The following is a 24,940-nucleotide window of genomic DNA, read 5'->3' as shown; positions in this document are numbered from 1 at the left end:
TCTTGCTAATATATAGCATTGCTGCAAAACTGCTGCCATATAGTGCTGCAGGCACGTGCACACTCCAGACCTTACCTTCTTGCTTTTCAACAAAGGATAATTTCAGTCTAGATGTCTTAGATCAGGTCACAAGCTCATTTACATATGTCCCTAATTAGCAACATGAAAGGAGACCAGGCAAATTAATTCTACCAGGCTTTTCAGGAGGTTTATCCTTGAACTACTCTTGATTTGACAAACTTGTAAATTGTACTAACAAAATTCTAAAACTGTTTTGCAATCCAGGGTTAAATTGAGGATATTTGCTATGAGTTTACTGTCACTCATTACATAATATCATAGGAGCATTTCTGATTTTAAATAAAACTCAACCTTTATTAGTTCTTCTTAAGGGGTCATTAAATCACACCTATTATTTTTTCCATTTAAAAAGTTAGCTTTTTCCCCATGATCCCCAGAGAGGCCAAAAAGCAAAATCTGTGACCTTGGTTTTCAAAATGATGCAAATTGCCTAAACCATCTGCAGTATTTGTAGGATACAGAATTAGTTTTTTGGCCTCTTCACACACTCTAATACATCTGTCAGCAAAGGACACAATGAACATGGATTCCACTAGGTTTTTAAGTGAACCTTGTGAATTTTTATCTTTATCTAAATTTGATCTATGATATGCGTTAACCCCTTGCGCCAATTGGACGTAGGTACAATGTTACATAGTACTTTGCCCAGTGTATTGTATTTATGTAGTACCTACGTCCAAAACAGAGGCACGTGCTGCGGTCCCCACTGTCGGCTTAGACAGCAGAGACAACATCTGGGAGCAGAAGAGATCTGCCTTCATATGGTAAGGGAGCAGAGATGAAGGCAGATCACCAGATCATTACAGAGAGGGACATGCATGTCTGCGGTTTCCGAACAAAGGGGATCCCAGGGGAGCTTTTACAACCATTTGACTTCTGACTGCAGTAGATGTGTGTAAATAATTTCAGTAGAGAAACAAATAGTGGCATCAAATATACCAAAGTGGGCCTAGATCAACACCTTGGGTTGTCTACTGTGAAAATAAATAGTGTTTCTGTGTAAGGAGTAATAGCAAATATGCTAAACTTACTTCGACAATTTGGGCAATTTTTTCTTTAGTAGCAAAGCGGTTAACATCAATTTAAAAAAAAAAAAAATCACAGAGATCATATATCACGTGGTGTAAAATTAAAGTTGGTGTAAGTGATAAAAATCAGGGATGGAGCAGTTTTGGTGGCACTATACATAGATGTGTGCAGATTGTGTACAATACTAATGCAGGGGATAATTTTATTAGTGTAGGTTGTCTATATATCCTCAAAATCATTATACTACTGAGTTAGCTGGGGGTGGGAATGCTTTATGGCCCTCTGTTAAGTAGGTCTGTCCACTACTGATACAAATGTTTTAATTAAGTCTCTATTCAATACTGTGATACTTAAAGGTATATGAAACCCAAAAAAAATTATTTTGTGATTCAGACATACAATTTAAAAAAAGTTTCCAATTTACTTCTATAATCAACTTTGCTTCCTTCCCATGACATTCTGTTGAAATTGTGCTGCCATCTAGTGCTCTTGCAAATGGATAATATTATTGCAAAACTGCTGCCATCTAGTGCTCTTGCAAATGGATAATATTATTGCAAAACTGCTGCCATCTAGTGCTCTTGCAAATGGATAATATTATTGCAAAACTGCTGCCATCTAGTGCTCTTGCAAATGGATAATATTATTGCAAAACTGCTGCCATCTAGTGCTCTTGCAAATGGATAACATTCTTACAAAACTGCTGCCATCTAGTGCTCTTGCAAATGGATAACATTCTTACAAAACTGCTGCCATCTAGTGCTCTTGCAAATGGATAACATTCTGCAAAACTGCTGCCATCTAGTGCTCTTGCAAATGGATAACATTCTTACAAAACTGCTGCCATCTAGTGCTCTTGCAAATGGATAACATTCTTACAAAACTGCTGCCATCTAGTGCTCTTGCAAATGGATAAGATTCTAGCAAAACTGCTGCCATCTAGTGCTCTTGCAAATGGATAACATTCTTACAAAACTGCTGCCATCTAGTGCTCTTGCAAATGGATAACATTCTTGTAAAACTGCTGCCATCTAGTGCTCTTGCAAATGGATAATATTATTGCAAAACTGCTGCCATCTAGTGCTCTTGCAAATGGATAATATTATTGCAAAACTGCTGCCATCTAGTGATCTTGCAAATGGATAACATTCTTGCACAACTGCTGCCATCTAGTGCTCTTGCAAATGGATAACATTCTTGCACAACTGCTGCCATCTAGTGCTCTTGCAAATGGATAACATTCTTACAAAACTGCTGCCATCTAGTGCTCTTGCAAATGGATAACATTCTTACAAAACTGCTGCCATCTAGTGCTCTTGCAAATGGATAACATTCTGCAAAACTGCTGCCATCTAGTGCTCTTGCAAATGGATAACATTCTTACAAAACTGCTGCCATCTAGTGCTCTTGCAAATGAATAACATTCTTACAAAACTGCTGCCATCTAGTGCTCTTGCAAATGGATAACATTCTTACAAAACTGCTGCCATCTAGTGCTCTTGCAAATGGATAACATTCTTACAAAACTGCTGCCATCTAGTGCTCTTGCAAATGGATAATATTATTACAAAACTGCTGCCATCTAGTGCTCTTGCAAATGGATAACATTCTTACAAAACTGCTGCCATCTAGTGCTCTTGCAAATGGATAATATTATTACAAAACTGCTGCCATCTAGTGATCTTGCAAATGGATAACATTCTTACAAAACTGCTGCCCTCTAGTGCTCTTGCAAATGGATAACATTCTTACAAAACTGCTGCCCTCTAGTGCTCTTGCAAATGGATAACCTTCTTACAAAACTGCTGCCATCTAGTGATCTTGCAAATGGATAACATTCTTACAAAACTGCTGCCCTCTAGTGCTCTTGCAAATGGATAATATTATTACAAAACTGCTGCCATCTAGTGCTCTTGCAAATGGATAATATTATTACAAAACTGCTGCCATCTAGTGCTCTTGCAAATGGATAATATTATTACAAAACTGCTGCCATCTAGTGCTCCAAAAATGGGCCAGTTCCTGAACTTATGTGCCTGCTTTTCAACAAAAGATACCAAGAGAACTCTGATGGTATAAAATCATAATTAATCTTGATTATCGTCTCTGAGGTTGGAATTTAGTAGTGGCTACTTTCAATTAATATTATTTTATTTTTTTGTCTTGAGGAGTATTCCAAATGTATTTTTTAGCATAGTATCAACAACCAGAACGCATTCCTCTAGCGCCATTTAAGAAATGTAATGCTTATTTTTAAATTAATTTAACTAAACTTTAGATGCAGTGCACATGCGTGTTACAAAATAAGTGTCATTATAGGAAATAAGAGAACAAATATATACTTTGCACTTATATATTTACAATTGGCGGTTTCTTTAATTTTGCCTTCCTTAATCTTAAAACGGAGCAATGTAACACACTCACCTTGTCTTTGTACACAAGTCCCAAAACTAAGGCGGCTACTGCTGCTGCAAATATTATGGAGATCAAACCTAGGAACTGAAAGTTGTAATAAAACAAAACAATAGATTAAACGTGATTAGTCAATTTGTTACATGCTTACTAAAAATAACTAAAATAATATTTAAAAAAAAATAAATAGCAAATTATATGATCAAGCCAACCTCCCTTACAAAGTTCAGAAAGGACCTCAAAACCGGGCTCTTCGACTGAATGCCCATCCCCTCCCCCCTCCTATCCGCTCCCCTTAACGCCTTGAGACACTCACGGGTGATTAGTTCTCGCTCTAAAAGTACCCAATAGATAGACCTGTCTGTAAGAGCAGTTAATTTCTATATACCTTATAAAAACATCCCATTTATTATATAACCATTAACTAGCACCTTTATCAAATTGATATATTTGATATTTTTTCTCCACAAATGTCATAGTTTTAATGCTATGTTTTATTAAAGGGACACTAAACCCAATTTTTTTCTTTCATGATTCAGATAGAGCATGCAATTTTAAGCAACTTTCTAATTTACTCCTACTATCAATTTTTCTTTGTTCTCTTGCTATCTTTATTTAAAAAGCAGGAGTTTAAAGCTTAGGAGCCGGCCCATTTTAGGTTCAGCACCCTGTATAGTGCTTGCTTATTGGTGGCTACATTTAGCAAACCAATAAGCAAGCATAACCCAGGTTCTCAGCCAAAAATGGTCCGGATCTTAAGCTTTGCTGCTCTATGTGAATCATTAAAGAAAAAAATTTGGGTTTAGTGTCATTTTAACCTTTTTTTAATCCAGTGTGTGAGTTTATATATTTTTGATATTTTGTTATTTAGCACACTGGTGATTATCCAATGGTTATAGTGAGTGCACATCCTGTCACTGTATTTAAAAGAAAGTATTGAATGTGAATGAGCATTTAAAAAAAGAAATGGAAAAACGTCATGCTATAATACGCATAGGGTGAAACCTTCAAATTGACTTAAAATTGTAAGAAAGAAAGTTAAAAACAGGAAGTTAATACTAAGTGAGACAACAATGTGCAAAAGCCCTTTTAGAGTGGGAGAGTTCCAGTTCACAAGAAAATAAACTGTGTACATGCAATACAAAAATGTAATCAACCCTATCACCCATCTGATTGACAGCTGTGATGCCACCATTCAACAACACACATACAATAAACAGTTTTCTAATATCTGTCAAATCAGTTTTAAAATATATCAGAGTTAGTTTCATATTTTCAGATCATCAACAGTGTTTTGCTTGTGATTAGGTAAAATCAAAGGATTTAAGTTGGCTTCAATTCAAGGAAATTATAACCAGAGGACGACTGCCTGGTATTTTTAGCAGGGGCCATTGGTTTTAGGTGGGATCAGACTTATATATATATATATATATATATATAGCACAAATGGGCTAAAAGAGGCTGGTGGTTCTCCAAAGAACAAGCTACTGAGCCATTGTTTGTTCCTGGTTGAGTGATTCCTGTAGTGTATTATGACCCTGGAAAATGTCTTTCTAAGGGTGAGGGAGAAAATGACTGCACCTCAATGACGAGGCTCACAGGAGACCAAAATCAATCATCTGAGGGTGCCATGTTCCTCAATAAGGAGGAGGATTTTCTGGAATTTTTGGTCTGGACCATCATTTTTACGCAAGATCAGACTAATATTCTTCAGGAAAGTACTTCAGGAAAAGTCCAATTGGGCTAAAAGAAACTGCTCCCAGGTGCTGACTTGCCAAAAAACAAGTTACTGAACCGTCGATCAGTCTTGGTTAAGAGTGCTTCTTTCTTTCTGTATAATGGAAACTTATAGTGAATGAAAAATGATTAGATTCTAAAAATGTGATATATTGTTGTAGCCTATGTAACGGCAGATTCATTTGAAGAATTTAAAGCTATTTGGTTCCATCGAGAGGGGGTTTAAACAAAATACTCTTTTTATATAAAATGTATTTATGTAAACTACACAAGAATATATAGCATACACACAACATTATACATATCTCTCAAACACAAACCATCTTTTATTCACAAATACACATTTTTTATAACTGCAATGCTTAGGAAACACGTTTGTAGAAGAATTTAAATGTTTGTAATGGTAAAATATTGATGTCTGTTTTATTATGGTAAATAAATCTCACTAGATAGAATTAAAGCTCCAGGGTGTTCTATAGTTGTGTGTATTTTATACCTAAGCTGAATATTGCGCTTGAGAAAATATAAATTATGCTTACCCAATATCTTCTTTTCCATCAAGGAGAGGAGAGTCCACGGCTTCATTCATTACTATTGGAAATTAAGAACCTGGCCACCAGGAGGAGGCAAAGACACCCCAGCCAAAGACTTAAATACCTCCCCCACTTACCTCATCCCCCAGTCATTCTGCCGAGGGAACTAGGAACAGTAGGAGAAATAGAGTATAAAAAGGTGCCAGAAGATAAATACATTTAGGTCCGCCCCACAGAGATACGAACAGGAGCTGTGGACTCTCCTCCCCTCGATGGAAATGAAATTATCAGGTAAGCATAATTTATGTTTTCGATCTAAAGAGGAGGAGAGTCCACGGCTTCATTCATTACTATTGGGAACATATACCCAAGCTCTATAGGACACTGAATGAAACCGGGAGGGTAAAAGGCGGACCCTAATCTGAGGGCACTACAGCCTGCAAAACCTTTCTCCCAAAAACAGCTTTCGCAGAAGCAAAAATGTAAAATTTGTAAAACTTTGTTAAAAAGTGTGTAAGGAGGACCAGGTAGCCACCTTACAAATTTGTTTCATAGAGGCCTCATTCTTGAAGGCCCAAGACGAAGCCACAACTCTAGTTGAATGAGCTGTGATCCTCTGAGTGGGCTTATGACCCGCCGTCTCATAAGCCAAACGAATCAAACTCCTCAAACAAAAAGACAAAGAAGAAGCAGAGGCCCTTTGTCCCTTGCGCTTCCCAGAATACACCACAAAAAGAAATGTAGACTGTCTGAAATCCTTTGTAGCCTGAAAATAGAACTTCAAGGCACGAACGACATCCAGGTTATGAAGTAACCTCTCCTTTGAAGAAGAAGGGTTCGGACAAAAAGGAGGAACAACTGTTTCCTGATTGATGTTACGGTTAGACACCACCTTGGGGAGAAACCCCAGCCCAGTGCGAAGTACAGCCTTATCCGCATGAAACATCAGATAAGGAGGATCACATTGCAAGGCAGCTAGTTCAGATACTCTGCCTGCCGATGCAATAGCCAACAGGAAGAGAACCTTCCAGGACAGAATCTTAATGTCAATGGAATGCATAGGTTCAAACGGAACCCTCTGCAAAACCTTAAGGGCTAAGTTTAAGCTCCAAGGCGGAGCCGACTGTCTAAAGACAGGCCTGATTCTAGACAGAGCCTGAACAAAAGATTGGATGTCAGGGAGCTCAGCGAGTTTCCTATGCAACAAAACTGATAATGCCAAAATCTGTACCTTTAAAAAACTAGCGGCAAGACCCTTCTCCAAACCATCTTGGAGAAAGGCCAGAATCCTGGATACCTTCACTTTATGCAAAGGATATCCATGCTTCTCACACCAGGACAAGCATGTTCTCCACACCTTATGGTAGATGCAACGAGCGACTGGCTTCCTTGCCTGAATTAGAGTATCAATCACACTTTCAGAAAAGCATCTCTTGGCTAAGACTAGGCGTTCAATCTCCACGCAGTCAGCCTCCACTTCATGGCCGTGGAGGCTCCACGGCCTCCACGGCGGAGAGGATGACATCCCCACCAGATCCGCAAACCACGTCCTCCATGGCCATGAAGGAGCAATCAGAATGGCAGAGGCCCGCTCCTGTTTGATGCGTGCCACTACTCGAGGCAGAAGTGGAAGCGGTGGAAAAATATAAGCTAGGCTGAATCCCCAAGGAACCACTAAGGCATCTATCAGCTCTGGCTGGGGATCCCTGGATCTCGACCCATATTGAGGTAGCTTGCAATTGTGTCTGGACGCCATGAGATCTATCTCTGGCGTTCCCCATTTGTGACAAATCTCCGCAAAACACCTCTGAGTGAAGAGATCATTCCCCTAGATGGAAGAATTGTCTGCTGAGGAAGTCTGCTTCCCAGTTGTCCACACCTGGAATGTGAATCGCTTAGAGTGAGCAGTCGTGGGACTCCACCCACTCCAGAGTCCGAGACACCTCCCTCATTGTGAGGAAACTCCTTGTACCCCCCTGATGGTTGATGTAAGTCACCGAGGTAATGTTGTCGGTCTGGAATCTGATGAAACTGACTGACTCCAGAGAAGGCCAAGCTTTCAGAGCATTGTAAATCGCTCATAGTTCTAGGATGTTGATCAGAAGGAGAGACTCCTCCCTGGACCACTTTCCTTGTGCCATCCTAGCACCCCAAAAAGCTCCACATCCAGTCAGACTGGCATTCGTGGTCACAATCTCCCAGGACAGTCTCAAGAAGCATGTCCCCATGGACAGTTGCTCCGGATGGATCCACCAAGAGAGGGAGTTCCGAGTCCGAGCATCCATGGATATCATTTGTGATAGATCTGAATGATCGCTGTTCCACTGTCTCAACATGCACAATTGAAGAGGTCTGAGATGGAACCTGGCAAATGGGATGACATCTATGCTTGACACCATGAGACCTATCACCTCCATACATTGAGTCACCGACGGGCTTGTGGAGGACTGAAGGGCAAGACATGAGGACGCGAGTTTCCGGTGCCGCTGGTCCGTGAGAATTATCTTCTCCACCCCTTCTATTAACAAAAATCTATGCTATTTCCCTCCTGTAACAGAGGAAGAAGTCTCTGCACTCCTATCCTCGGCTCATCTCACAACCTGCCCACTTGACCCTATTCCTTCACGACTTATTCCCCTTCTCTCTGCTTCACTAACCCCTACCCTAACTTATCTCTTTAACCAATCCCTCACTGCTGGCACATTTCCTGACACATTCAAGCATGCGACAATCATACCAATCCTAAAAAAGCCCTCGCTTGACCCCTCCACGCCTTCTAACTATCGACCAGTCTCCTTACTTCCCTTTGCTTCAAAATTATTGGAACGACTAGTCTATAATCGGCTAACTCAATTTCTCACAACTAACTCCTTACTTGATCCACTACAATCTGGTTTCCGCCCTAAACACTCAACAGAAACCGCTCTTGCTAAAGTAACAAATGACCTGTTATCAGCCAAAGCAAAAGGCCATTACTCATTACTAATTCTTCTTGACCTGTCCGCAGCTTTTGACACAGTTGACCATCCTCTCCTCCTAAAAATACTACATTCATTTGGCATCCGAGACACAGCCCTCTCCTGGTTTGCATCATATCTTTCAAACTGCTCGTTTTCAGTTTCCTTTAACAACACATCTTGTGATCCTATGCCTCTCTCAGTTGGAGTACCGCAAGGCTCTGTCTTGGGTCCCTTGCTTTTCTCTCTTTATACATCCTGCCTTGGAAAACTTATAGCCTCCTTTGGATTCCAGTACCACCTATATGCTGATGATACCCAAATCTATCTTTCCTCTCCTGATATCTCTCCCTCTTTACTCAACCAGATTTCTGACTGCCTCTCTGCAATTTTCTCTTGGATGTCTTCACACTACCTCCAACTCAATCTGTCCAAAACTGAGCTGCTTCTTATTCCCCCCTCTTCGAGACATCCGATACCTGAGATTTCTCTGATGGTTGGAGACTCTATTCTCAACACCTCACCCCAGTTCCGCTGCTTTGGGGTCACACTAGACTCAGAACTCACATTCAACCCACATATACAAACGCTTACCAAATCCTGCCGTTCACACCTACGCAACATTTCCAGAATTCGTCCCTTCCTTACTCAAAACACTACAAAAATACTTATTCATTCCCTCATCCTGTCACGCATTGATTATTGCAATCTACTCTTAAATGGCCTTCCAAAACACCGCCTCTCCTCCCTCCAATCTATTATGAATGCTTCTGCTAGACTCATCCACCTAAGTCGACGATCTACATCAGCTGCTCCGCTCTGCCAGTCTCTACACTGGCTCCCCATACACTCCAGAATACAGTTTAAAGTATTAACCCTAACTTACAAAGCACTCAACAGTCTAACTCCCAACTATATCTCCTCTCTCATCGTGAAATACTCCCCATCCCGTCCTCTTCGATCAAACTCTGACCTACGTCTCTACACTCCTGTTATCTCTACATCCCACTCCCGCCTCCAAGACTTCGCACGTGCTGCTCCTGTCCTCTGGAACTCTCTACCCCGCTCCATCAGACTGTCTCCAACCTTGTATAGCTTCAGAAGATCCCACCTATTCAGAGAGGCTTACCATCTCTCCTCCATCCCGCATCCGAACCAAGCTAATACATGTACATGAACTGCCTGACTCACTGCTGCAAATACAACCGATGTAACAAGCTACCCCAACCTTATGTCTCTGCACCCTAAACCTATAGACTGTGAGCTCTCCGGAGCAGGGCCCTCTTCATCCTGTGCTAGATTTGTTTAGTCTTGTTATGTTTTGTATTGTATCACAGATCTTTGTCATTGTATACCCCCATCATTGTACCCAGCGCTATGGAATTTGGCGGCGCTATACAAATAAATGATAATAATAATAGAGTCTATTATTGTGCCCAGGAACTTAACCCTGTTGCTGGGAACCAGGGAACTCTTTCCTAAGTTGATCTTCCAACCGTGAGATTGAAGCAAAAGAAGAAGAGCCCTCGAATGATCCTCTGTGAGGCTGAGCGACGGGGCCTGAATTAGGATGTCGTCCAGGTAAGGCTCCACCACAATGCCCCTGGATCTGGCCACTGCAAGCAGCGCCCCCAGAACCTTCGTGAAGACTTTTGGGGCCGTAGCCAGACCAAAAGGAAGGGCCACAAACTGGAAGTGTTGGTCCAGAAATGCAAATCTTAGGAACTTGAAGTGAATTGGCACATGAAGGTAAGCATCCTTCATGTCTATACTCGTCATGAACTGTCCCTCTTGAACTAGGGGCAGAATAGATCTGATTGTTTCCATTTTGAATGATGGAACACTCAGAAACTTGTTTAAAAACATTTTAGGTCCAGAATCATGCGGAAAGTGCCCTCCTTCTTTGGAACCACAAAAAGGTTGGAATAGTACCCTAGACCCCGTTCTGCTAGGGGTACTGGTATGATAACCCCGAGAGAGGCGAGATCTCACACACTCTAGGAAAGCCTCTCTCTTCTCTGGTCTTGAAGACAGGTTTGACAGGAGGAATCTGCCCTCGGGCGGATGGGATCTGAACCTTATCCTGTAAGACAATTTCTAGAACCCAAGGGTCCTGAACGTCCTGCAACCATGTGTCTGAGAAGAGAGATAATCTGCCCCCTACGTGATCCGGAGAACGGTCGGGGGCCGCCCCTACATGCCGATTTAGTGTCAGCGGGCCAAGATTGAGCCAGCTTCCAAGAACCTTTGGACTGATCCGCTTTTGTGGAGGCCTGCTGGCGCTGGGCCTTGTCCGCACGAAAGGGACAAAAAGTAGATCCCTTGGGCTTAGCCTTCTTATCCTGCGGTAAGAAAGCTCCCTTGCCTCCCATAACCGTGGATATGATCGAATCCAATCCTGGACTAAACAGGATCTTTCCTTGAAAGGGCAGAGACAACAGCCTCGACTTGGAGGTCATGTCCGCAAACCAAGATTTTAGCCACAAAGTCTTGCGCGTTAAAACAGAAAAACCTGACACCTTAGCATTCAGGCAAATCATTAGCATATTGGCATCACAGATGAAAGAATTGACAACCTTCAGCACCTCAATCTTCTCCTGTATCTCGTCGATGGATGTCTCCCCTTCGACCATTTCACACAGGGAGTCACACCAATATGTCTCAGCTCTGGTGACCATCACAATGGCCGCTGCTGGCTGAAAAAACAAACCCTGTGTGCTGAAACATCTTTCTCAACATGTTTACCAGCTTTTTATCCAAGGGCTCTTTAAACAACAAACTATCTTCAAGGGGAATAGTTGTCCGCTTTGCGAGCATAGAGATAGCCCCATCCACCTTGGGAATGGTCCCCCACAGCTCAAGCTTAGAGTCCGCAATGGGGAACAGTTTTTTAAAAGAAGAAGGGGAAAAGGATGAAGCCAAACGCTCCCATTCATTCTTAAAAGGACCAGTCAATACAGTAGATTTGCATAATCAACAAATGCATGATAAGAAGACAATGGAATAGCACTTAGTCTGAACTTCAAATGAGAAGTAGATTTTTGTTAAATAAATTATGTCTATTTCCACTCCCCCTGTATCATTTGACAGCCATCAGCCAATCACAAATGCATATACGCATATGCTGTGAATTCTTGCACATGCTCAGTAGGAGTTGCTGACTCAAAAAGTGTAAATATAAAAAGACTGTGCACATTTTGTTAATGGAAGTAAATTGGAAAGTTGTTTAAATTTGCATGCTCTATCTGAATAATGAAGTTTAATTTTGACCTGAGTGTCCCTTTAATAATATTTGCCATCTTAAAGGGACACTCATGTTTTATTAAATTTTCATTATTCAGATACAGCATGTAATTTTAAACAACTTTCCAATTTACTTCCATTAAAAAAAATATGCACAGTCTTTTATATTTACACTTTTTTTGAGTCACCAGCTCCTACTGAGCATGTGCAAGAACTCAGACTATACGTATATGCATTTGTGATTGGCTGATTGCTATCACATGGTACAGGGGGAGTGGAAATATACATAACTTTGAAATGTGTTAGAAAAGAATCTACTACACATTTGAAATTCAGAGTAAATGCTATTGTATTGTCTTGCATTTATTGATTATGCAAATCTACTGTGTTTACTGGTCCTTTAACGGGAACCGGGAAAGTCTGAGGCACTACCCTGTCCTCGTATACCTTGTAGCAGGTTCCTCCAGGATCTTAGGTTCCGGAACCTCCAGAGTAGCAAACACGTGCCACAGCAGAAAATGCAAATTTTCCATCCTAAACCTATAACCAGGCTCCTCCGCAGCCGGAGGTTTAGATGACACGGACTCCGACCCAGAAGGGGCCTCCTCCAAAGAGTCGCAGTGGGCCTCGTCATCGTATAGAACCTCTGGATAAACCATTGGCGAAGACAAACCCTGGGCCGGGCCGCCATGATACACATTACGCTTGCGCTTAGCAGAACGTGGTAAGGCATGGATCACTTTTGAAACCGCCGATTCCAGTTGGTCCACAAAGTCTGACGGCCAACGAATCTCTCCCGAAGGAGTAACTGTTGGACCCAAGGCACTGCATGTGCAATCAGAGATTAATGCAGGGAATGCACCTCACGGGATGAAGAACCCTCAGAGATGGACGGCTCAGTAGTACTAGACATCCGTTTACATTTAGATGTTGTGACTTTATCAAGGCATGTGGAACATAGTTGAGCAGGTTGATCTACCAGAACCTCCTCACAATAAACACAGGAATGAGACTTTGTTAAAGAGGGAGAGCCCTCTAACACATCAGAGTCCTCCATAGCTTGCGCTGTTGATAGACTAACTTAATTTACAAAAGGTCACCCTTATACCGCCAATGGCCGGGGCACTCACCACCTCCTAGGAACCGGACTCCAGAAACCGTTCCGTCTCCTTGCGTCACATTTCAACAGAAGAGAGATAGCCACACCCAGTCACATGGCGTGCCTTGCAGGACCGCCCCTGCACTAGGGAAAACGTGCCAAAAAATGGCCATGTAAATTTCCCGCCAGTAACCCGAAAGTTCCACACATTGCCTGAGCCTCATCTCGCACATAACGCAGCAATGATACAATAAACAATATCATGTATAAACCCCTCCCCTGTTCAATAATCCCCTTACCAGGAATATTAACCATTGATTCTGTAAAGATAAAAAGGGGCCACACTGTGACCCTGTCTTCTATGTTATCATATTAATAGAAAATGAAACAATCTTACCAGAATCTATGCCGTGGAACAGGAACACGGCCCTTCAAGTGTGACAGGTTAGTAGCCTCGCTCCTGACATGGACTCGAGTGTAGAAAGCAGGCAGCGAAACTAGTCAACGCTGATTGCTTGTGAAGCTGTTAATATGAGTCGGGATGGTTTTGCAGAAAGACTCTCCCCCTGCATCTCCCAAGGCTCTCACTTAAAGGCTGACAAGACTATTTAAAACTCTGATCCCAATGCGAAGAGTACTACCCTGCATAAGAGACTACTCCGAAACTCCGGCACTTCTCTGCCATCCTCCTGTGACGAAAGGCAACAAATGACTGGGGGATGAGGGAAGTGGGGGAGGTATTTAAGCCTTTGGCTGGGGTGTCTTTGCCTCCTCCTGGTGGCCAGGTTCTTAATTCCCAATAGTAATGAATTAAGCCGTGGACTCTCCTCCCCTTTAGATTGAAATCTCGTCTCACAGTTCTGTCTCGCTATTTCAAAGCTGATAAAGTTGCCTCATTTTTACTTTTTTATTTGTCTTTAACCATTTTCAAGAATGGTTTTATCAAGGGAGTGTTTTTTTTTTTTTAAATTACTTTGTTCTGTGACATTTTGAAAGTTTTTTTGATGTTGGTTTTCCCTCAGAGTGAAATGTGCAGAATTGAACGGTTACCAGGCAGCTGCTGCTCCATTCATAAAAATGTAGAGTGCAAGTTGCGGATGTGTAAAGGGGCATGTACAAATCTTTATGAATTTTGCAAATTTTTATGTTGTGTCCTTGCAGTGAGATATTAGTTTCACAGGTTTTATTGAATCTAGGAAGGAAGTGATACAATAAGCCATAGGAAAGATTAAAAAGGTTAGAAGAGAGAGTGATTGTTAGGTGCTGATCATCATATGGGGAGAATATTGTAAAGCATCGCCTGAATATTTGAAAAGTAGGTGAGAAAAGGGAGCAGTGTTTTCAAACGTTCTACACGCGCACAAAATCATCAAAAAGAAGACAGCACTGTGATCATGATCAGCCAATCATATTTATTTACAGATGTTTCACGCTGTACATTTTAGCTTTTTGTAGTACGTTATAGCTTAGGGCAGGCACAAGTAGTTTTTTTAATGTTTTTAGAAGACCCATTGGGGGGTGTATGTATTTGCTTTACTATATATATATATATATATATCTCTCAAATCATGTCCCCCCCTACATCGCTAAATGCCGACAGCATTGCACAAGCATTTCTAGTGAAATGCTAGAGAACCCTGAATGAAAACCTTGAAGTAAGGGTTCGTGACCCCATGTAGACCAAGTGGAGGGGTCATCTTAAGACCAGTAGGCTGGAATACATGAAAATAGGTTGAGGAGGAGAGCGGAAGTGAGGTACATTTCAAGACCGGAATGTGCAAGGAGAAGCTCCCGCCATTCCTCCCCTTTTTTCTTTTCTAGGGTTTGTTTAATGTCGCAGCTTGGGGGTGCTGGCAGGGGAGCTTGCCTATTTTCTGGTGGCTTTGATGAGAATGGGGATTGTTGGTACCTCCTGATTGATTGGTAGGGGAGAATTTGGATTAAGGGGCGTGCTCTTCTCAGTAGTATGGAAGGATACGTTTTGTGGCTGGGCAAGCACCCTGGGGTTTTATGGAAATGTTTAATGGTTTATTATTTGGCAATTATATGGCTATTTTATTTATTGTGTTCAATAAAGAAAGCTGCAGACTTTATAACCCATATTCTTGTGTCACGTATTTATTTAAGCAGAACGTAGTGCCTAATATGGGGGTTATGTGCAATGCCGTCCCCTGCACATTTGCGGCCAATCAGCCGCTAGCTGGGGGTGTCAATCATCCTAATCATATCTGATCGGGATGATTGCAGTCCGCCACCTCAAGAGGTGGTGGATGAGTTAAGGAGCAGCGGTCTTAAGACCGCTTGCTTCTTAACTCCTGTTTCCGGCGAGCCCGAAGAATCGCATGGAATAAACAGCATCCGCTGCTTAATAAATCAGCACCTTTGTATTTAGTAAAATTGTACACATAACAATCCAGTTGTTTTCCTAATAAGTAGAAAATAATAATTATACAAAATGCCCACCTATTCATTTGTGAAGCGCAATCTTCACTTCATTTGTGAAGCGAAATCTTTGATGACCGAATTTTCTAAGGCTGCCAGAGGATTCCCGAGATAACTCAATGATTTCTTCCAACGCATCATCCTCACATGACTAAACCCTACATAATACTGTTAGGTCATAAATAAATATTTTATAAGAAAAGTTGTTTTTTTGTTTGTTTTTTAGCTTAAAAGAAATGGCAATGACAGTTTTTGTAAATTGTACAAACTCCTTCTGTAAAACTCAGATGTCTTAATCCAACCTTTCCCAAAAACAGCTTATCTGTATAATAGTGCCGGTCATTAAAACCTAATCTGAGCTAAAGAATCGGATGAATAAGGAACTTGGGTACCGCCTGTTTGTTTGATGCAACCTGTAACTTGGACACAACACATCACATGAGAGTCCCAAAAGCAAGTCATGTGATCATCAGAAGACACCTGTGCTCGTGCATTAGTACAGCTTCAGACAGAATACTCACACATCCCATGCCAAAGCAGGATTCCTTAAGGGTGGCACAGCAGCCAAGGATCCCAATAATGAAAGTAACAGCAGCTACTCCTAGAATAATCACTGCAGGTAGCATCACATACGTGTTCGACAGGAAGTCTTCATAGCTTCTGTAAGTTGCAATAAGAGTTGCACCAACATAGCACAATGCAGCAGCAGCAGCCTGAAAAACAAATATGTGCATCAACATATTAATCAATAGCAACAAACGTAATGACGAATTATGTGCATTTACTAGTTTACCGTGGAGTTAAATAGCGGTTTATGGCTAAAAGCAGTTTGTTCCTCTTCTTTAAATATATTTAGTTACATTTGAAAACCAACGTAGAGAAAAAAAAAAAAAAATTTGTTGTGTCCCTTTTGTAACTTTCACCTAGATTACGAGTTTTGAGCACTATAGGGAAAATAAGGAACGCAACAAAAGTGGAGTTATTTAACCCCGTATAGCGCTGCCATTACAAGTTTTGAAAAACACTGCTTGCGCATGCAATATGGAGATTGTAAGCTCCATACCGCACACAAAACAAGCACTGTGTTTGACGTGCTCGTGAACGCTTTCCCCATAGACATCAATGGGGAGAGCCGACAAAAAAAAAAGTCTAACACCTGCGATCGCAGAAACAAAAGCTCCGTAACGCAGCCCCATTGATGTCTATGGGAAAAAAGAAGAGACAGTTTAAACCTAACACCCTAACATAAACCCCGAGTCTAAACACCCCTAATGTGCTGCCCCTGACATCGCCTGCCAACAGTTATTAACCTCTAATCTGCCGATCCCGATATTGCCGCCACCTAAATAAAGGTATTAACCCCTAATCTGCCACCACTATACTAAAGTTATTAACCCCTTATCCGCTGCACCCGAACATCTCTGCAACGATATTAAAGTTATTAACCCCTATTCTGCCACTCCCAATATCGCCGCCACCTAAATAAAGATATTAACCCCTAAACCTCTGACCTCCCACATCACTACCACTAAATAAAACTATTAACCCCCACATTGCAAAACAACCTAAATTAAACTATTAACCCCTAACATTAACGTAACCCTAACACCCCCTAACTTTAACATAATTAAAATAGATCTAAATTAAACTTACAATTATTAACTAAATAAACCTATTAACCCCTAAACCACCAGCCCCCCACATCGCAACAACCTAAATTAAACTATATTAATCCCTAACCCTAACACCCTCTAACACAAACATAATGAAATTAGATCTAAATTAAAAGTTACTATTATTAACTAAATAATACCCATTTAAACTAAATACATACCTGTGAAATAAAGCCTAAGCTAGCTACAATATAACTAATAGTTACATTGTAGCTAGTTTAGGTTTTATTTTTATTTCACAGGCAAGTTTGTATTTATTTTAACTAGGTAGACTAGTTAGTAAATAGTTATTAACTATTTACTAACTACCTAGCTAAAATAAATACAAACTTACCTGTGAAATAAAACCTAAGCTACCTTACACTAAAACCTAACATTACAAAAATAAAAAAAAAACACTAAAATCACAAAAAAATAAAAAAACGAAATTATCCAAAAAAAAAATAAAGATTATTACTATTCTAATGCCCTTTATAAAAAAAAAAGCCTAATCTAGAATAAACTACCAAGGGCCCTTAAAAGGAAATTTGTGGATGTAGATTGACCTTTGAAAAACAGTTGCAGCAAACAAGATGCAGGTTCTGCTGATAAGTTAATCTTTTAAAGTTCTACAGACACATTTAGCTTTGTCACACACTGAGTCATATGACTCCCAGCATATATTGTCACATATTTCCTGTTTTAATGTCTAAGGGTAGTTAACAGGTCAGAAGGGATTATTTTTCACTATTGGAAGATACAAATCAAGGATACATTGAGGAAGGGTTGGGGGAAGTCACGTAAGAATGTTTGGTAAGGGAGGGGGTACAAAATCATAGTGTGGAATTCTGTACAAACTGTCAGTACAAGAGGGGAAGCACATCAATGTGGATGTAGATTGACCTTTGAAAAACAGTTGCAGCAAACAAGATGCAGGTTCTGCTGATAAGTTAATCTTTTAAAGTTCTACAGACACATTTAGCTTTGTCACACACTGAGTCATATGACTCCCAGCATATATTGTCACATATTTCCTGTTTTAATGTCTAAGGGTAGTTAACAGGTCAGAAGGGATTATTTTTCACTATTGGAAGATACAAATCAAGGATACATTGAGGAAGGGTTGGGGGAAGTCACGTAAGAATGTTTGGTAAGGGAGGGGGTACAAAATCATAGTGTGGAATTCTGTACAAACTGTCAGTACAAGAGGGGAAGCACATCAATAAAGCATAAAATGTGTAGACTAAATAATATATGATTTATCTCTACTAGAAAACAAAACCATTCAGCCTTTGAAGAAGGGAAAATAAAATAATGTACTACTTACTTTTAAAGAAAATCTGACAAACACCCCAAAAAATATAAACACAAGCTTAAATAACCCATATAATATATAAAACGAATGTAAAACAGTATCGTGGATCCGACCAAATATGGCTCACAAAACTCCCCCCCGTGGTTCCAGATACTCACAAGCGGAGCGGCACGAGTTGCGTGCCTCTATCAGCAGATCGGGACTGTTCTGAGTCGCCCGACAGACACGCTAGGGCTGGTATACATCACACGGTGACCTCCAATCGGCAGCGGGTAGTTCCGTTAGGCTCCGACTAGCAAAAATCCGCTGTGGGTACTGGTGGCAGAAATCGAAGTAGGAAACAGGATTTCCCACTGCACTGTCAGATCCCGGGCTTTTAGCAGCCGTCGTCTACCTAAAGGAAGCGTAGTCAAAACTCGTTCGCTTCCTTTAGGTAGACGGCGGCTGCTAAAAGCCCGGGGTCTGACAGTGCAGTGGGAAATCCTGTTTCCTACTTTGATTTCTGCCACCAGTACCGACAGCGGATTTTTGCTAGTCAGAGCCTAACGGAACTACCCGCTGCCGATTGGAGGTCACCGTGTGACATGTACCAGCCCTGGTGTGTCTGTTGGGCGACTCAGAACAGTCCCGATCTGCTGATAGAGGCACGCAACTCGTGCCGCTCCGCTTGTATCTGGAACCACGGGGGGGGGGGGGGGGGAGTTTTGTGAGCCATATTTGGTCGGATCCACGATACTGTTTTATGTTTGGTGCCTCTCTCTTTTCTCCCTTCTCTACAGCCAAGAATCCATCTGGATTACTTTCGGGAGTGCTGCCATCAAGTTCGGCGTCTCAGAACTGTATTTAATATCTAAGCACCAGCGCACCCTCTGGGGATTGTTGATCCTATTTTTCATAAAACGAATGTAGCAGAACAAAATTGCAGTGATCAATCATTATTTGTTTTGCAATATCAAAGTCCTGACAATTTTGCATGCTTTTGTGGGAAGATTTTGTGCAGTGAAGTACTTAAAGGAATATTTTTCTGTCATGATTCAGACAGAACATATCATTTTCCATTTTACTTCTATTATCAAATGTGTTTAATTCTCTAGGTATCCTTTATTGAAGGAGCAGCAATGCACTACTGGGAGCTAGCTGAACACATTTGGTGAACCAATAACAAGAATCATATATATGCAGCCAACAATTAGCAGCTAACTCCCAGTAGTGCATTGCTGTTTCTGAGCCTACCTGGGTATGCTTTTCAACAAAGGATACCAAAAGAACAAAGAAAATAAGATAATGAAAGTAAAATTTAAAAAAAAAAACTGTTGAAAATTATCTGAGTCATGAACGTTTAATTTTGACTTTACTGGCCTTTAAAATGGGAATACTATGCTAACAGAATATCAAGAATAAATGTAAACATTTCAGTTCCTAGTACAAATAAACCATGGCACAAGATAAGTGACTAGGTGTGAGCATGAAAAGTAACATTATGCTTTGTCTAAGCCAACATGCTTCAGGTACAGTGAGATGTCAGGGCCCAAATAAACCCATATACCTGCAACATCTAGAACCCACCAGGCACCAGCCTGCTCACACACAACACTGGGAAGTTGTCTATGCCTTTTTGAACCAAACTATGATCTTCAACAAAAAATACTAAGAGAACAAAGCAAACAATAGATAAAAAGTAGTAAAATGGAAAGTTGTTTAAAATAAAAGTGAAAAAATGTGTTGGGTTTCACATCCCTTTAAGTTTTACCTTATTTATGTAACAAAACTATATACTTTCTGTGTGATACTCTTAACTCCTGTATTGGCTTCTTTGAAGGCCGCCTCTTATCTTAATGCATTTCATAGTTTTTTTACAGCTAGAGGGCATTAGTTCATGTGTAACATAGAAAACATTGTGCTCATGCCCGTGGAGTTATTTATGAGAGGGCACTGATTGAATAAAATGCAAGTCTGTCAAAAGAACTGAAATAAGGGGGTAGTCTGCAGAGGCTTAGATACAAAGTAATCACAGAGGTAAAAAGTGTATTAATATAACCTTGTTGGTTATGCAAAACTGGAGATTGGGCAATAAAAGGATTATCTAACCCTTTAAAAAATAAAAATTCTGGAGTAGACTGTCCCTTTAACTTGGTGGGTTTGTCTTGATTAAAGGCACATAACAGTAAACATTAAAATGTGCATGAATGCATTTGAGGTTTGAACACAAACATGTTTGCAATATACAGTATATTTGCATTAACAAAAACATTTCTACAGTAAAAGATTTTAATGGTTCAGGGGCATATGCACATTTCCAGTCAACATTACTGGCACCCTTGAATATTTTGTACAATATCTTTAGAAATAATTTAAATGTATCTACTTTGTATTATAAAAATGCATTAATTGGATTTTCAAAGCTATTCAACAAAAAAAGAAGATGCTTTTTCAACTAACATGTCTTGGTTCTTTTGTGAAATCTCTACATGGCCTGGACATCATTTAAAGGCACCCTCCCCGGACATTTGGTTGTACAACCCATGGCAACAACAACAGCCTCCAAATATTTCTTACAGCCATCTAGGGTTGCCACCTTTTCCTCAAAAAAGTACCGGCCATGGGTGAGCGCGGAGCCACTAAAGGGCGGAGCCAAAAAAAGATCACTTAATGTGCACACTTTTTTTAGGCATCAGCTCCTACTTAGCAGCTTTTTTTTTTCAAATTGCATCCTCTTGGTACTATGGGATTCTCCAGGACTCAGTGTGCAGTAGGCAGTGAGATATGTAATAAAGAGTCAGTAGGAGCTGCAGTACAGGGTAATAGGATTTCTATAGGAGCACTATATAGGGTATAGCAAGATTAGTAATAGTCAGTAGCAGCTGCAGGACAGGGTAATAGGATTTCTATAGGAGCACTACCCAAGGATTGGCGTAAAGCTAATGTGGTGCCACTCTTCAAAAAGGGAAGTAGGGATGATCCAGGAAGCTATAGACCAGTTAGTCTGACATCAATAGTGGGGAAGATATTTGAAGGGATTATAAAGGATTATATTGATGAGCATATTCGTGTAAACAAGATTAGGAGTTCTAATCAGCATGGTTTTATGAGAAATAGATCATGTCAAACTGATCTAATTAGATTCTATGAGGAAGTAAGTAAAAATATAGATAAAGGGGAAGCAGTTGATGTGATATACTTAGATTTTGCAAAGGCATTTGATACAGTGCCACATGAGAGATTAATGCACAAAATTAAGGGACTGGGAGTAGCTGAAAATGTTAGTTTGTGGATAAATAACTGGATAAAAGATAGGGAGCAACGAGTAGTAGTAAATGGATCATACTCCAATTGGACAAAGGTAATCAGTGGAGTACCCCAGGGATCAGTGCTGGGCCCTATTGTTTTTAATATTTTTATAAATGACTTGGAGCTAGGATTAAATAGCGACATCTCTATTTTTGCAGATGATACTAAGTTAAGTAAGGTCATTAGATCAGAGTAGGATAAACTTTCGTTACAAAGGGACCTGCAAAACTTAGAAGTAAGGGCAAGTAAATGGAAAATGAGATTTAATACGGGAAAATGCAAGGTTCTACATTTTGGAAGTAAAAATAAGCAGGCAACGTATTATTTAAATGGGACAAGACTTAGCCAAACACAGGAGGAAAGGGATTAAGGGGTAGTAATAGATAATAAGCTAAAGATGGGTGCACAATGCAGGGCAGCAGCTTCAAAGGCTAATAAGATACTAGCATGTATTAAAAGAGGCATTGATTCAAGGGAGGAAAATAACACCCTACAGCCGCCAATTTTAGCCACCAAAAACTACTAAGTGCAGTTACTTTATTACAAAATAAAGATGCGACTATCTTTATTTTTTAATAAAGTATATTACACTTGATTTTGGGGGCATTTGGTGGACATTTTTTAAAATTAAGCAGGAGATCTGATCTCTGGTTAATTTTATCAGCACTAATTGCTACCACGAGTTCCAAGTAGCAATAACCAGCCACTTGCAAATTTGCCCGTTTGTGGGAGCACAACAAATTAGCGCTACACTTGTGATCTAGGCCAATATAGAGAAGTAGTCAATTGTTGACATCTCAGTACTATTACTTTCACATTGATACACAGCCAAATTAGTTCCTCTAGTTGCACAAAACAAGAAAAAGGGAAACAAATCCATTTTGTCCTTTATAGCAACAACTACAAGAATATCTCGAAGTCTAAAAAGGGAACATCTGACAGTAAATGAGCACGATATAGAAAATCTGCAGGGAGGTGGTCCAGTTTGTGTCCCTATTGCTTATGCCAGGGTCACCAAGTTACATTTATCAAAGGCAAATGTAATATACTTGGTGATTATTTTGGATTATCCAGTACAGACACAAAGTTTACTGCACGGATCGCATGGAACTTCATGACTATTGTGCATGTAGCAAAGAAATGGCCACCTGCTGTTTTGTTTCTTTTTTCTCTTTTATAAAAAAAAAACAGTGATATGGGTAAAGGCCCCATGCTTAGGTACCCATGCCAGCGAGAGTTGCCAACCCTCACGTTTTTCCCAGGTTATCCTGTAAATGTACCCATATTTTTTGTATTTATTTGCTATAATTTGACGTTTCTCCCAAGTCCCGGCATGACGCTCAGACTGATTGACTAAGTTGTTTTTTTAAGCCTCTTCCTTCTCTCTCCTGAGTTCCCACTCTGAATACCTAAGGATTTCCTGCAAGGCTATTGGCTAAGAGGTGTAAATGTCACCTCTCAGCCAAATATCGAAGATAGCGTTCTGCCGGTGGGCAGACTTAGCAGCTCAGTGCAGGGATTGCTTGGAATAAATGAAGGACGGAGCTTTCAGCATGAAGTACTTTATACTTCATGAATGAAAGTCCCCTTTATTTGTTCCAATGGTAAATCCTAGCATTTCAAAAACGCTAGGATTTACCATCACTTTAAGTGGTTGCGAAGATTGCCCATAACTTTTAACTACATTGTACAATAGATTTTTCGTTGCATAAATGTTTTGTAGATGATCCATTTATATTGCCCATCAGAGGGTTTTTATAAAAAATGTATAGTTTTGCTTATTTTTAAATAACATTGCACTGATGTTCAGACTCCTAACCAAGCCCCAAAGCTTTGGATGTATAATGAAGTCTACAGACTCCTTGTTGTGTATTGGGTCTTTTTGTATGCAGGGCAGGGGGGGGGGGGTAACTGCTCTTTTTGCTTTGCCAGCCCCTTTTAGTGGGTGTCCCAGCCTAACCTCATCAGCAATGCTAAACTGGGAGCTTCTAAGTAAGTTTTTAAAAGGTTTTATACTGGATTTTTAGATCAGTATCTGTGCATATTATTCTTTATAGTAGTGTCTATAACAGCAGATAAGTTACAATTGGTGTATACTGTCCCTTTAAGCTGCCTGCCATTGCATTATATAGTTTATATTTGCAAACTTTAGGGGAATTTGTGACTGCTTTTAAATATTTTGCAGTGCCTTTTTGTAGGTAGAGGAGGGTCACTCAGTAGTCAGTATGTAAAACATATTTATTCTTGTGTAGTCAAACTTGTAACAACACTGTGGGACTGATATATGAAAAACAAAGTTTTTCTTTCATGATTCAAAGCATGAAATTGTAAACAACTTTACAATTTACCTCTTATCAAATTTGCTTTGTTCTTTTTCTATTCTTTGTTGCAATACCTAGATAGGTTAAGGAGAAGTAAGCATTACTGGGAGCTAGCTGCACATATATCTCTTGTCATTGGCTCATAGACCCCAGTATTACACGGCTCCTCTGGAGCAAACTTTGACTATGTGTTGCTGGTAAAAGTGCAATGATAAAATTGATTGATTGTGAATTGCAGAAGATTATGTAGATTTCACTTAGAAATTTTATCTGATCTTCTTGTCTTATAATAGAAAAAAACAAGCAAAGAAAACTGAAGTTTTTCTGTGCATTGGTCGGATCGCATCCTACGATTCTAAATGTTATCAAAGTACGGATTCCAGAGCAGCTTAGGTGGATTATACCGTCATGCTCTGCAGAAGCTCTATCTGGTACATTTCAGGTAAGAGAAAGTTCAGTGGTTTCTAATTGTTTGTTTGCTGCATCACAGAATATGAAAAAACAACTCAGATGTTGCCAAAGTCATGGCCAAAAATATGTACCCCTGCACCACTTTGCGCTTGCAATTACAAATGTTTACGCTTCTCATGTTGATTTCTTTTGTTTGTATTGAAATGACACAAAAAAAGTGGAGAAAAAAAGCCAAATCTGACACATTCCACGCAAAACTCAAAAAATGGACTTGACAAAATTATTGGCACCTTCTCAAAATTGTAAGAAATAATTACATTCTAAGTTTGTGATGATCCTGTAATTTGTAATTAAACTCACCTGTATCAATTAACAGGCGCTGACAATATAGAAATCACAAATGTTCCAGCGGGTGCAAAA

The 24,940-nt window shown here is 40.2% G+C and overlaps 1 protein-coding gene across 1 annotated transcript in view; it reads right to left on the bottom strand.

The window, feature by feature from the left end:
- The window catches only part of LOC128648444 (tetraspanin-36), a 53,907-nt gene that overhangs the window by 10,800 nt on the left and 18,167 nt on the right, over positions 1-24,940 (bottom strand). Inside the window, exons 2-3 of the mRNA XM_053701105.1 lie at positions 16,055-16,246; positions 3,535-3,609 (exon numbers count right to left, since the gene is read on the bottom strand). Coding sequence (XP_053557080.1) covers positions 3,535-3,609; positions 16,055-16,246 — 267 coding nt within the window. The remainder of the gene's footprint in view (positions 1-3,534; positions 3,610-16,054; positions 16,247-24,940) is intronic.

This window comes from Bombina bombina, chromosome 2 (genome assembly GCF_027579735.1).
Source record: "Bombina bombina isolate aBomBom1 chromosome 2, aBomBom1.pri, whole genome shotgun sequence".
Classification (NCBI taxonomy): domain Eukaryota; kingdom Metazoa; phylum Chordata; class Amphibia; order Anura; family Bombinatoridae; genus Bombina; species Bombina bombina.
Note: the sequence above shows the minus strand (reverse complement) of the source record. Positions and strands in the feature narration are given on the sequence as shown.